The sequence below is a fragment of the Bombus impatiens genome, unplaced genomic scaffold, assembly GCF_000188095.3.
Source record: "Bombus impatiens unplaced genomic scaffold, BIMP_2.2 scf_2222, whole genome shotgun sequence".
Lineage (NCBI taxonomy): Eukaryota > Metazoa > Arthropoda > Insecta > Hymenoptera > Apidae > Bombus > Bombus impatiens.
This window is the reverse complement of record NT_178641.1, coordinates 1500143-1513439: the sequence shown is the minus strand read 5'-3', so window position 1 is coordinate 1513439 and position 13297 is coordinate 1500143. Positions and strand designations below refer to the sequence as shown.

General features: G+C 38.4%; 2 protein-coding genes across 4 annotated transcripts in view; one reads left to right on the top strand and one right to left on the bottom strand.

Moving 5' to 3' along the window:
• Positions 1-4185, top strand: part of LOC105681819 — a 4852-nt gene extending 667 nt beyond the window's left edge. Inside the window, exons 1-4 of one of the 2 annotated variants that reach the window (XM_033324353.1) lie at positions 344-703; positions 770-1068; positions 1144-2912; positions 3278-4185. In XM_033324353.1, coding sequence (XP_033180244.1) covers positions 354-703; positions 770-1068; positions 1144-2912; positions 3278-3892 — 3033 coding nt within the window. In that variant the 5' untranslated portion in view covers positions 344-353 and the 3' untranslated portion in view covers positions 3893-4185. Of the gene's footprint in view, positions 1-343; positions 704-769; positions 1069-1143; positions 2913-3277 lie in introns of those variants that run through there. The other variant, XM_012393080.3, reaches the window with a different exon arrangement.
• The window catches only part of LOC100743881 (CAD protein), a 23068-nt gene extending 9771 nt beyond the window's left edge, over positions 1-13297 (bottom strand). Inside the window, exons 1-13 of one of the 2 annotated variants that reach the window (XR_004462844.1) lie at positions 13036-13297; positions 12239-12377; positions 11755-12040; positions 10864-11180; positions 9860-10430; positions 9512-9745; positions 8593-9237; positions 7887-8439; positions 7170-7545; positions 6435-6861; positions 6081-6279; positions 5579-5730; positions 5397-5501 (exon numbers count right to left, since the gene is read on the bottom strand). Coding sequence is in view for 1 of the 2 variants with exons in the window: in XM_003494336.3 (XP_003494384.1) it covers positions 5397-5501; positions 5579-5730; positions 6081-6279; positions 6435-6861; positions 7170-7545; positions 7887-8439; positions 8593-9237; positions 9512-9745; positions 9860-10430; positions 10864-11180; positions 11755-12040; positions 12239-12377; positions 13036-13156 (4125 nt within the window). In the remaining variant the exon portion in view is untranslated. The remainder of the gene's footprint in view (positions 1-5396; positions 5502-5578; positions 5731-6080; positions 6280-6434; positions 6862-7169; positions 7546-7886; positions 8440-8592; positions 9238-9511; positions 9746-9859; positions 10431-10863; positions 11181-11754; positions 12041-12238; positions 12378-13035) is intronic. The other variant, XM_003494336.3, reaches the window with a different exon arrangement.

Genomic DNA, 13297 nt, shown 5'->3' with positions numbered 1-13297 from the left:
TACGAAACGTGGATGTGTGTTGTTTCACATATTTTTCCTATTTTATGAATCGTAGCAGAATTTAACAGAAATGGCTTTACACCGGTCGCCGCATTGAAGCGTACAGCAAGCGATATTTCTTCGCGTGCGCGTGTCTCGCGCGACACATCGCAAACAGGAAGCTTTAGATTCACAGCACGATAGAAGTAATATTTTATGAAGTGTCCTATCTTCTCACTTATTACCGAATGAAAATTGATCGGTTGGTTAAACAATTAATTACAATTAAATATAATTCTTCTGTGATTTAATCGAAGTTATTTTTATAAGAATTACATAACACAGAGAATATTCTATTAAAAAAAAAAAAAAAAATGGAAACTTTCGCACACCTGGAGAAGTGTTCTTGTTGCGACCCTTACAATTACACTAAAGGGTTCTATTCAAGAGAAAGCATTATATTATTATTATTATTATTATTATTATCCATTATCGTTTATATGTACGTTTTGCACAACGTGAATCGCAAAGCCGGAAGGCAAGAGCAAATAAAGATACGTAAAAGATATATTTTACATATTCGCAGCAATGCAGAAAGTGTACAGATACTCGTGAACAGTAGCGTATACGTTGGAAAAATATTCTTCCGAATAATCGAACAAACAAGCGAGTCTTTAGTTCTCGATCGGTGCCACGATTACGACAAACTCGATAACTTTAACCGGTGATAATACGATTTTATCAGTGGTTGAACAGAAAATAAAATCTTATACATAGTGACGTTTTTCAGAGAAATCAAGCAGGTGAAGGAAATTATGGTATCGTCGCGCGAGATGCAAATGAACGAACGTTTGCCTCCTCAAAAGCACGTGCTGCTTCCAGACATTCTTCAGGAGCACATCGCTCGTCACCTCGGTTTCACTTCCATGCGACAATCCTTTAGGCCAACCATCGAACCTTTGCAGCCGGTTCGAATTTACATGGTTCACGATAACGTTGACATCACGGAGGAAGGTTATCCGTCACACTATAGTCATGTGAACGATACAACTGTATATAACATATTGTTGAAACCAACGAAACAACAAGGTAGGTGACGACACGTAGTCTGGTGATAAAGTAAAATACTCGAGGGATAAGCAAATTGCGTTTACATTGTCGCAGGTTCTGTGCAACTGCAGGTTCTTGACAACTTTATAGCGTCGAGGAAAGACGACGTGGACCTAACATCGATAGCAGAGGACGACGACGAACTATACAGCGATGGTAGCATTTACAGTCCAAAATCTCGATCGAATTTATCTGTCCACTCAGTCAGTTCTAGCAAATCTAAACCAGACATGGTTAAAAGCTTCAAGCATACGAGATCTTTGCCTAATCTGTGTGACGAGGAAGTCGGGAATGGTAGCTTTTTACATTCCAATCGTAGTAGGAAAATTGCAGAGGAGCCTGTTTACGATAATGGGTCCTCCGATGCGGAAGAAAGAAAACGTTCGAACAAAAGACCACAGACGAAGGAGGAATTACTGAACCGAGAGAGTCGTCGATGGGAGAAACAAGTGCCGCGACAAAAGATCCAAGGACCGAACAATCAAGATCCCACGAGCAGCAACAGTTCCGGATATCGATCCGATAATTACGCATATAGCAGCGATAGCAGTTGCAATCCGAGTCGGAACTTCAAATTCTCTCAGAGCTCTAGCTACGACGAGCTGGACGAATGTTGGATAACGAACGGAGAGTTTCCGCGTCGTTGTTTCAAGAAAGTCACGTATACGGCCGATGGGAATCTCTACGATCCGAAAACAGAGAAGTTGCAAAAGCTGGATCATCAGCAACGAAGAATTAAAATGGCCTTGAACCGGTACAACTATAATTTGTTTTATATAAGCAGCACTGAGTTTATGGAACACTTTATGAAACTGTTTATGCATGGGTTGGGGAAGTCGTTGAATTTTGATCCGGAATCCGTGAACAATACCAAACGAGAAGGGTGCGTGCTCTATTGTGACAAAATCATGATCGCGAAAACGTTGAAGCACAGTAAAGTGGAACAATACGAGATCATCCCTGCAATTTGGTTGGAGTGGCCTATCTGCGCTCAAGAATGGCTGGTGAGGACACGACATACTTGGCCAAATAACAACGACGTGGAGAAGGTTAAAGACTTTGGATGCTACGTCGTTCCGGAAGGCTTCGTGCCGAGGAATGGAAATATCAATCTCATCGAGGATCTGCAATGGCAGCTGACGTTCCCGGCAGCCGAAAGATACCTCGAAACATGCATGACACAGGCCCAAATACAAGTGTATTTGATCGCTCTGATGCTTCACAAGACTTTCCTCAGACCTATTTTTGATACTATGTTCGGTCTAACCACTGCTCATATCAGGCACAAATTATTTTGGATGATCGAAGAGAACGCGAACCCATCGAAATGGCCAGATAGTAGATTGGGAGAGTGTTTGTTGGTGCTTCTGAATTCTTTGTATTACAACATTAGTCAAAACGAACCTAAGCTTAACGATTACTTCATCAAAAGTAGGAATCTCTTTCAGAGGGTACCCTGTGACCATTTGCTGCACACGCAGAAGCAATTGAAACGCATCACAGAGAATCCGGTAATGTACGTTTTTCATGCGATGGAAAACATTCGGTACAGTAACGATTTCTTCCCGAGGTTGGACTACGAGATGTTACTGAAGATATTGACGGCTGACACGTTGACGTTGGTTAATCCGAAACTGACTCAACACGTTCCGACTTTGATGTATCAAACGTACGAGGATCCTACCGAGCAAAATGAAAGATACGATATGAAGGGCTTTTGGGAGACGGCGAAGAAACAAGGACACAAATCATCCGTCAAGTTGATCACCAATAAGTCGTTAATTGTCCCTCGCAAGGCCACCGACTCTATCATCGAAATCGCTGTAAGATCTATTTTCTGATAAGCTGTTTCTATCGACGCTTTTATCTAAAACACTCGCCACTCAATGACATATTTTATTTCGAGGACGTACGTTCTCGTTGTACCGTTTTCGACAGTCATACATATGTATATCACGAAATACCTTTTTCCTCTAAATTGTTATCGATCAAACCTTCGCCGCAAGGACTCTATTCTGAAAAATATTTGACTAACAACGTAATTAATATTTTTCGCTGTATATTCGATAAGGAACAATACTATTCAGTTATTTGTGCTCTGCAATACTTAATCTTATCTGCCAATGATATAGGATGATCTCTGGATTATAGAGGAACTATTACTCTATTTGTCTCTATTTTTTTACAGACACGTTGCGCTGACTTAGAGGGACCGAGGTTGTGCATTCTTTTAGGCTTCTTCATACGGCATTTCATTCAAATTGCCGAACGATGTCATCAGTACCAAGCACATCGACAGAAAAAGATGTACCTTGATCACGCGGACAGGCTATCCATATTACTTTTCGAGCGTCAAAGATATACGGAAGATGCGCTAGCTTATCGCGACAAGATCAAAGTTGTCAGGAAGAAAGTAGCTGTTTCCGAACCAGGAAATCAACCGCCAGATACTCCGGAGAGAAATCAAAAGAAACCCATATACGTTGGATCGTTGAACAATCGTTTCACGCAAAAATCAAATTCGTCGAATCAAGTTCGCCAGAAAAACACTGAGCCAACTCCTAGGCCGAGCGTGAAATTGCCAGAAAAACAAGTTAATGTTCAAGATGTTAAAGTAATCGTTCATGAAAGGCATTACGAAGAACCGAACGAATTAAATTTAGAAGTTACGAATGATAAGGTGGCCGCTCAAAGTTCAATAAGCGAAAATCATGTGTCAAAATTGAAAACCGACGAACGTCAGCCAAACAAACCGATACTTCGTCTTAAAAAACTTTCAGGAAGTGAATCCACGTACATTTAGAAGCTAACATGCACAACTAATTCCTTCGTTACCTAATAAATTTCTCAACCTTTTGCAAGTAATCTGTAATTTATTGTTATTTAATATTATTTATACTTGCAGATGATTGAACGCGATACTTAATTGCTTATCTAGAAAAATTAATCGCATAAGTAGAAGTCCATTTATCTGGACTAATTGGAGGACGGAAAGTTTACTTAGGGTATCCCAGGTTTCTTTGAACCAAATGGTGTTAGTGTATTGTATAAGTACGACTATAACAAATAAACGAACCTCTCGGTTGTTAAACTGATCAGCTACACTTTTTCTCAATTTTTCTCAATTTCGTTACATAAGTACACGCGATTAACGTGTTCAATTCTCAAAAAGCAGTTCACTTATTTTCATAAGTTTATTCGTAGCAACATAATTGCGCAAACAATAGCAAATTCCAAAGTGAATTTTATAATTGAGATTTGCAATATCATCGCTTATGATTTTATACGATGTATTTTTATTTCTATCCACAGAGTAAGGTAGCTACGTTTTGTGATAAAGAACCTGGGACACGCTTTGTAATTAGAGTTCACCAATTTTTCCCACTGCCTATTCGTCTTATTTGTTACATTATGATTGATTACGTCCAGATTAATGGATTCAATCGGCGACTTGTTTAACACTTACGCTGCTATCCTTTATGCATATGTTGCGTCCATCAATCGTCTCGGTAATATTACTAACGGAATTATGCAGTTTTAGTCTTCATTAGATATTGTAATATCGTGCAATGATACTACGTAGTCATTTATACATATATTTGTGACCGTGATTCATTCAAATAATCTAGAAGTTACATCCAATAGAATTTTCATATTTGCAGAAGAGAAATTCCATTTTAGTAACAGCGAAAGTGTTAATCAAATATTAACTAAAATTCCTTTCTAATAAAGAGATATCTATTATAGCAGGACAAACGTGATAAAATGACATTTAATGTATTCGCTGATGCTAAAATATAGCTGTTCCACTTTTGGAATTACAGCCTTTTTGTCATTAGGAACGACTGTCTTTTAACCTTCGAATAGTATCGTTTGATTATAGATTATTATAATGTTTTGTATCAGATTAGTAGCATATTTAAATGAAGTTAAACATTTCTAAGTTAAGTAATCTAACTCTTTGAATTCTTACAGTTCTCAGCGGTTTAACGATATCAGATAAGAGATAATTAATAATGTAGATCAATGTATGATGGAATGACGTAGGTCATATCTATCGCTTCTTTTTGTATATTTCTCAGTTATCTCGTCAACGCGCGACAATTGCGTTAAAGGCATTAGAATTAAACGATTAAAGCGACGCAACGTATGCATTAATTCTAACGAAAGTATCGAACTATTAGCGCTTAGTATTAAATTAAGTTTTAGGAAATTCTTTTAAGTCAACCATAACACACGTTCGTATGAATTGTAACTGTAAATATTTAAATATATATTTTAAGTTTCTAATAGAGAATACTCATTACCTCTACTCCGTGCTCTGTGTAGAAATCTGCGGTCCCCATGCTGGCGTATAATTTATAACCCATCTTGTGAAGACTACGAACCGAGGGTAACAGTTCCATTTTGTGCTGTAATCAAGAACCACGCTGGGACATTGCACCAATCGTTGATAATCATCAAATGTCTACGTGGCAGAATGAAATACCTTGAAACTTCCAATCGAGAGCAAGATGCCTTTCTGTGGTATATGAAAACCGGTACTCATCATTCCCTTCAAGTAAGCCTCGTACCGATTGTCTCCGAAACAGGCGACTTCCCCTGTGGATACCATCTCAACTCCTAACATTACGTCGGCACCTATACAATCGTAAAGCGTTATTCTTCAGGTTCATATTTTAAGAAAGAATATTTCAACGTCCCACAGGGTCCACGAGGTATATTCACTTGGTTTGTTGCATGTAGAACATACAAACCATTTAATGAAAAAATAATTTTTTAAAAAAGGATTTCGGAAAGTAAAAGATGACTATAAATAGATATAGACACAGAATATCCAGGCAAAAACTAACAAGCGATATTCGATTGGAAACAGCGAAGAATAAACGCAAAATATTCCGTGCATAGTCTTGCAGAAACAGTATACCGTGGCAAGATACTTTGTTCGTAGCGTGGCACGAACGATATCGTGTCGCAAGATATGCGCTTACCAGCAAGACGCGAGAAAGAAAATTGTGGCACTTTAACACCGACTTTGCCACATCCAGCAAGTACATCCACTGGATCTACAGGCTCGCCGACGATCAGTCGCGTAGCCATAGCTACGAAATTATGATCCAGAGTTTTCGACACGAACGGGAAAGATCTTGATACTCTAACGTTGCACTCAATGACCTTCAGCTCGTTGTCCTGTCGGCAAAAGATATGTCACCATTTATTTGTTTTCCTCGACATTTCCATATTATCTCGAGGAATTGACCATAAATACCACCGAATGAATATCGTCGAGCCTATCGCCGCGAATATTTCATGCTGATTTGGAAACTTCTTTCCAAAAATGTTACCTTTGCGATCAGTTGCATGTTAAAGGGACCAGTGACGCCAAGAGACGCGGCAATGGCCTTGGACATCATTTTAATCTTCGTTAAGGTCTCTGCGTTGATATCCTGAGGTGGTGTGACCAGAGTAGCGTCACCCGAATGAACGCCAGCGTTCTCCACGTGTTCTGATACCGCCATGCAAAGAATAATTCCATCATACGCAACTGCATCGACGTCTATCTCCTTCGCTTCGAGAATAAACTTTGATATAACCACTGGATGCTCCTTGTTCACTTCGCTGGCACTTTTCAAATACGACTCGAGGTCGTTATGCGAATGGGCCACGTTCATGGCAGCACCACTCAATACGTAAGAAGGACGCACTAAACACGGATAGCCGACTTCTTCGCAAAATTCGATCGCGGACTTCAAGTTGGTCAACTCCTTCCACCTGAGCGATCATTATATTTACATTAGATTAATACTTTGATTGTTTAGTTCATACGACTACGTGCGAGTAATACTAGAAATGCGATAACTAGACCGCGGACTTTTACGCAGATAATTATATTTTCAAGAACATGGCTAAAAATGTAGGACCTAAAATAGAGATTTGGTTTATTCATTAAATATTATAACGTGCTTTGTTTACTTTATGCATATTTCTAAATTATACGCATTCTGTGTATTTTTGTATAATTTTCGTAAAAAAAAAAAAAAAGAAATAATTCGTCATAAGTTGCATTAATAATGATTTACCTGGGTTGCGAAATTCCAATGCCATCCAACATACGAGAAAATTTGAAACGATTTTCAGCTCCATCGACAGATTCCGGTGAAGTGCCAAGAATTCTAGCTTGTTGTCTGTGAAGATCCATAGCGATATTGTTCGGCAATTGGCCGCCCATCGATAAAATTATTCCTTCCGGACATTCGTGATCATAAATATCCATCACGACTTCGAACGATATTTCTTCGAAGTACAATCGATCGCTCATGTCGTAGTCGGTACTAACTGTTTCCGGATTGTAGTTCACCATGATCGTCTTTCTTCCCAAGTTTCGTAATTCGCGCAAACAACTAACGGCACACCAGTCGAATTCTACAGAACTGCCGATTCTGTAAACTCCAGATCCTAAGGAAAATGTTATTCGCAATTATTCATTAAAAACATACCCAATTCGCCAATTGTTTTTGACACTCGAACTGCTTTGTCAATAGATAAATTCTACTTCCCCCAAAAAAGTCATTTTTGATAAAACAAGGAAAAATCAACTAAAAAATAATTCTAAATAATTTAATAATGTTAAAAGTTTGTTATGTTCTCTCTATCTATTTGTAAGAAATTAGCGTTATATCAGTAATTCGATAAGAGCCAATCTTACGTTAACGCAACATTTCGTTATGGTCATGAAAAGGAATTTTAGTCTGTCTTTTTGCATGTCCATTTTTTGGTTAAGTTTCTTCATTACTTGCCTATAACCATGGTGTATCCGCCAGGAAATTCTACATCGTGCGTAGTGCCATTATATGTCAAATAAAGATAATTCGTCGTCGCTGGCCACTCCGCAGCAACAGTGTCTATCTGTTTGACCATTGGTCGTATATTACTCTCCTGTCTTTGTATTCTAACTGCTAATTCCGAACTCTTAACCGCAGCTGCTATCTGTTTATCGGAAAATCCAATTTGCTTCGCTCGTAGTAAAACCTCGTGCGATAACTTTGTATGATCTGTACTCTCCAATACTAAATAATAATCGATAATATTTTTCATCTTGTGCAAAAACCACCTGTCTATTTTTGTGAGTTCGTACAATCGATCGATCGTATATCCAGCCTTTATGGACGCTGCAAGGACGAACATTCTTTTATCAGTTGGCTTTTCCAATTCTTCGTCGTTGGGAGTTTTCACGTACGGGTCGAAACCATTGATGTTCTCGTCAACCATCCTCAACGCTTTCTGAAAAGCTTCTTCGAATTTGCGACCAATCGCCATCACTTCTCCCACGCTTTTCATAGAGCTACCAATCTAAAATCATTTTAAGTTTGTCGTTTTTCAATTTTTATGCTATGGTTTGGCTCAATTGCGAACATCATCTTGCATTAAATAATTATATCAAAAAAAAAAAAAAAAAAAAAGAAGAAAATTGTACAAATTTATGTACTGGTCTAACATGTATACCTTTGTACTGACTCGTTGAAATTTGCTCAGATCCCATCTCGGTATTTTAACCACGCAATAATCTAAACTAGGCTCGAAACAAGCCGTAGTCTTTCCTGTAACGGAATTATGGATATCCGGCAAACGAATACCAAGAGCAAGTTTTGCGGCTACGTAAGCCAACGGATAACCGGTAGCTTTGCTTGCTAATGCCGAACTACGGGATAATCTGGCATTTACTTCGATTATATAATACTCCTTGGTGTTTGGATTCAGAGCGTATTGAATATTGCATTCGCCGACAATTCCAAAGTGTCTAATCACATTGATAGCGGTCGTCCGAAGCATATTATACTCCATATTAGACAGTGTTTGACTTGGAGCGATTACGATCGACTCCCCGGTATGGATGCCAAGAGGATCCACGTTCTCCATGTTGCAAACTGTGATACAATTGTCGTACGCATCCCGAACGACCTCGTATTCCACCTCTTTCCAGCCTTTCAATGATTTATCGATGATCAATTGAGTCGAATGAGCGAACGCTTGTTGAGCGAGGTTTCGTAGTTCTTTCTTAGAGTTTGCGAAGCCGGACCCCAATCCTCCAAGAGAAAACGCTGCTCTAGCCATTACTGGGTAGCCCAATTTTTCTGCTGCATCTAATGCCTGATTGAAATAATAATAGTAATAGTATTGTAAATAATAATGGTTATAATTACTTTTCAATTTCCAGAAAAATTAATAAATATCCTCCTCTCAGTGAATAATCGATTGAATATCGATAATGAATAAACTGTGAAATTTCAAAACTCAGTGAATAGATCGTACTTTCGATAGCCTGTGTAAGAATCTGTATTTTCCGAAAGTATAGATCGCCGAAGATGGGCTCTCGCAATTCAGATCCGCCACATCACATCCGAATTAATCGCGATTCTCTTACCTCTTCGATAGAATAGACCGCCGCACTTGGCGCCACGTTTTCATTGATCTCCGCGATACGTTCTGCGAAGATCTTTCTATCTTCCGTCTCTATGATCGACTGTATAGGCGTTCCTAAAATTTTGATATTATATTTCTGAAATACTCCATTCTTCTCGAGTTCAACGCCACAATTGAGAGCAGTCTGTCCGCCAAATGTCAAGAGGACACCATCGGGCCGCTCCGATTGTATTACCTGAAATATTCAAAGACATAAAATCCTACGTCCACTCGGAGTTCATCAAAATTTGCCAGAAAAGAAAAGCGACTGCTCTGTAGAATCAATCAGGATTCAAATATACCAATATACCTGTTCCACGTATTCCGGTATAATCGGTAGAAAGTAAACCTTATCCGCCATGCCTTTTGACGTTTGCACGGTCGCTATATTTGGATTGATCAGTAACGTCTGCACGCATTCTTCGCGTAACGCCTTGATCGCTTGCGATCCGGAATAATCGAATTCACCCGCTTGACCGATACTGAGACCACCCGATCCCAAGATCAACACTTTCTTCGGTCGTATAGGTAAACCTATCATGTTGTCGCTACTGTAGCTCAATTTTTTAATAAGTCTTTCCTTCATAGAAATTGATTGTTTTTTGCTCGCATTGTCGATCACGGCTTCCAAAAATACATCGAACAGGCATTCCAGATCTTGAGGACCGGCAGTGTGTTCCGGATGAAACTGAACCGAAAAGTAAGGAAGCGTCGAATGTACGACACCTTCGTTGCTATTGTCGTTGGTATTGGTGAAGAGTGGTTCCCAATTATCTGGTAATTGTTTTGCATCGACTGCAAATCCATGATTCTGTGAGGTCATGTAACAGCGACCGGTTCCGTGATGCGTGACTGGTTGATTGTGACCACGGTTGCCGTAGCTATACATAACAAATGTATGTAACACAAGAATTTTTCCACAAAACGGAACTATTAAGTAGATATAATTCGCTTGCGTTTTGTTAAAAGAGCTATTTATACAATGAAGAAATAACATGTCTAAACCTGTAAACAAATTAATTATTGAATCGAATAGTACTCCGAGTAAATAAAAATAGGAGAATAATTCATTTTATATGAAAGTATAATACATGAAAGTATTCGGACACTTGTACGGATGTATTATGAATGTATATACGTAAAAATGTTTTGCATGCTAAGTGTTCAAATACTCTCGTAAGTCAGCGTAACATCGTTTTCCTATTAGCGTGTGCTAGCTACTTTTGAGAAAATAATAGGATCACCCAGACGAGAATTGAAACGGTATACTAATCGCACGCTCATGCAATTAGGGGCAAGCAGAAGAATACATACTTCATCTTATATGTGACGCAACCAGCGGCGATGCAGAGCAACTGATGACCCAAGCAAATACCAAAAATCGGTTTTTGTATGTCGGATTTCAGGATGGATCGAATACTTTCCACCGTTGTCTCGCACTTGCTCGGATCGCCTGGTCCATTGCTAAGGAACAAGCCGTCGTAAGTGGCATTGCTTAAATCGTAATTCCAAGGCACAACGTCTACGCGAGCACCTCGACTAATCAAGCATCTCAATTGATTGTACTTTAGACCGCAGTCTATTACGCATATGCGAGGATAACCAGCGGAATTGTATGTCCTTTGTACAGGCTGAAATTCAATGATCGATAATCAATTTGAACGGAAGACCAAAGGCTCGGAGTAGCTTTGAAGTTCAACCCTTTGCTGTCTAAACAGCATTCGATACCTTATCTCAAATGGTTCGTATTAGATATCATAATTTTTTTTAAAATACATTGAAAATTACACGCGTGAAAAATGACCGAGATCGAGTATCGAGTGTCATATAACTAACGTAATATCGATTTTCAATTTTTAAAAAGTTCTAAACTAGAATAATTTAAATTATTTTATATTTTAAATTTTGAATTTAAATTAAATTAAATTCAAATTTAAATTAAATTTAAATTTAAATTAAATTAAATTCAAATTCAAATTCAAATTTAAATTTGAATTTAATTTAAATTTAATTTAAATTTGAATTTAATTTAAATTTAAAATTTTAAATTTAAAATTTAAAAATTGAATTAAATTTAAATTTAAATTAAATTTAAATAATTTAAGTTTAAATTAAAAATAGAAAAAAGGTTTGTAAGTTAAAATAAAAAACGGCGAAGTGAAATAAAGCGTCGAATTCGAGGGGACAAATCCTGTTGTTGCGTACCTGGACCACTTCCGCGACGAGATGTCTGCTGTTCGGGTCCGCTATCGGAGGAATCAAGGAGGCAACGGGATTAGAAACTGGTGGATCGAACACGATTCTACCTAATATAGTGCCTTTCTCTCGAATAATCTTTGTCAGAGCTCTGGTATCGATTTCGTATATGCCTGGTATATTTTGTTCCTTCATCCATTTGGACAGCGTCCTGGTTTGCCGCCAATGGCTCGGTGTTTCGCATATCTCACCGACCACCAGAGCAGCCGCCCAAATTCGATGAGATTCGAACCAACTGTAATGGCAAACATGTTTGTTATGATCATCGATGCTAAGAAACTTATCTATTTTTAGATATTCGTAACAACAACAAACTGAGTATCGAAAAAAAATCAAGGTAGTCGCGAAAGGTAAGATTTTTTAAGAATGGATTTCCCAACGAAATTTCTTGCTTTAGCTACTAAGTAGCTGTTATTACTTTTAAACCTCTTACTATGGTATTTTATGGTTGTCCACCTCGTCGTCAAATACTCCATAATTTCCAATTATCGGATATGTCAGCACTAAAATTTGAGAGTGGTAAGAAGGATCTGTGAGTGATTCTGGGTAACCCACCATACCAGTCTGAAACACTGTAAAAAATGTATCAGTGCGGATAGTATATGTTTGTATACAATGTTCCATACAAAAACTCTAGCCGTAACTTCCCAACTATACAAACACCAAACATCAACTCTCTTGTAATTAGAGACAACGCTTTTATCTTCGATTTGATCCACTGAAATACGAAAATCCGATCTAAACATACACGACTATGATTTTAAATCGTCGAATATATTTAGAAAAGGAACCGAGTAAATGAATTCACGCAAAATTCTAATAGGATGAAACTTGAATTTTTATAATGTATACGAATATAAACATCGCAGTGAACGTAAACAACGTTATCTTTGTATTCTATACGCAAACATATTTTCCGTATGAATTCTTCCAGAACTAATACCGAACATGCAAAGATAATCTTCTCCAGTAAACGATAAGCTAGTACATGCTATGGAATAGTCCCACGTGGCTCTTTAATCATCCATTTTCACAAGGCGCATATCGTTCTTCTCGTCGAAGCGTGAAAACATAATCATATGGTAGTCAAAAGGGACGACGATCATAATGCTTTAATTAAAATGAAAAGTACGACGAAAGGGAGACGACGACAGTCGAAGCGATCGTTACAAGAATCGTGCACGTGCTACATATTCAACCCAATGGACGAGCACGTGTTCCGACACTCACCTATTTCACCATCAACCGGTTTTTCCGCGCCGAAATGTCTTCCCGCGAAGACAGAACCATCTTCGAGTAAAAGATAAACTGTTTTAGATATAGGATTAGAAACGGTCGCACGCTCAGGCATTTTTCAAACTCTTCACGGAGTACCGAGCGTGTTCTCGACCCGCTGAACACTGCTCATACTATGGGTCGTAGATACGCTTTATACGTTGAGTATCAGGTATTGGAGTGTCATGCCTCATGAGTATAAGATCGTTTAGCCTGG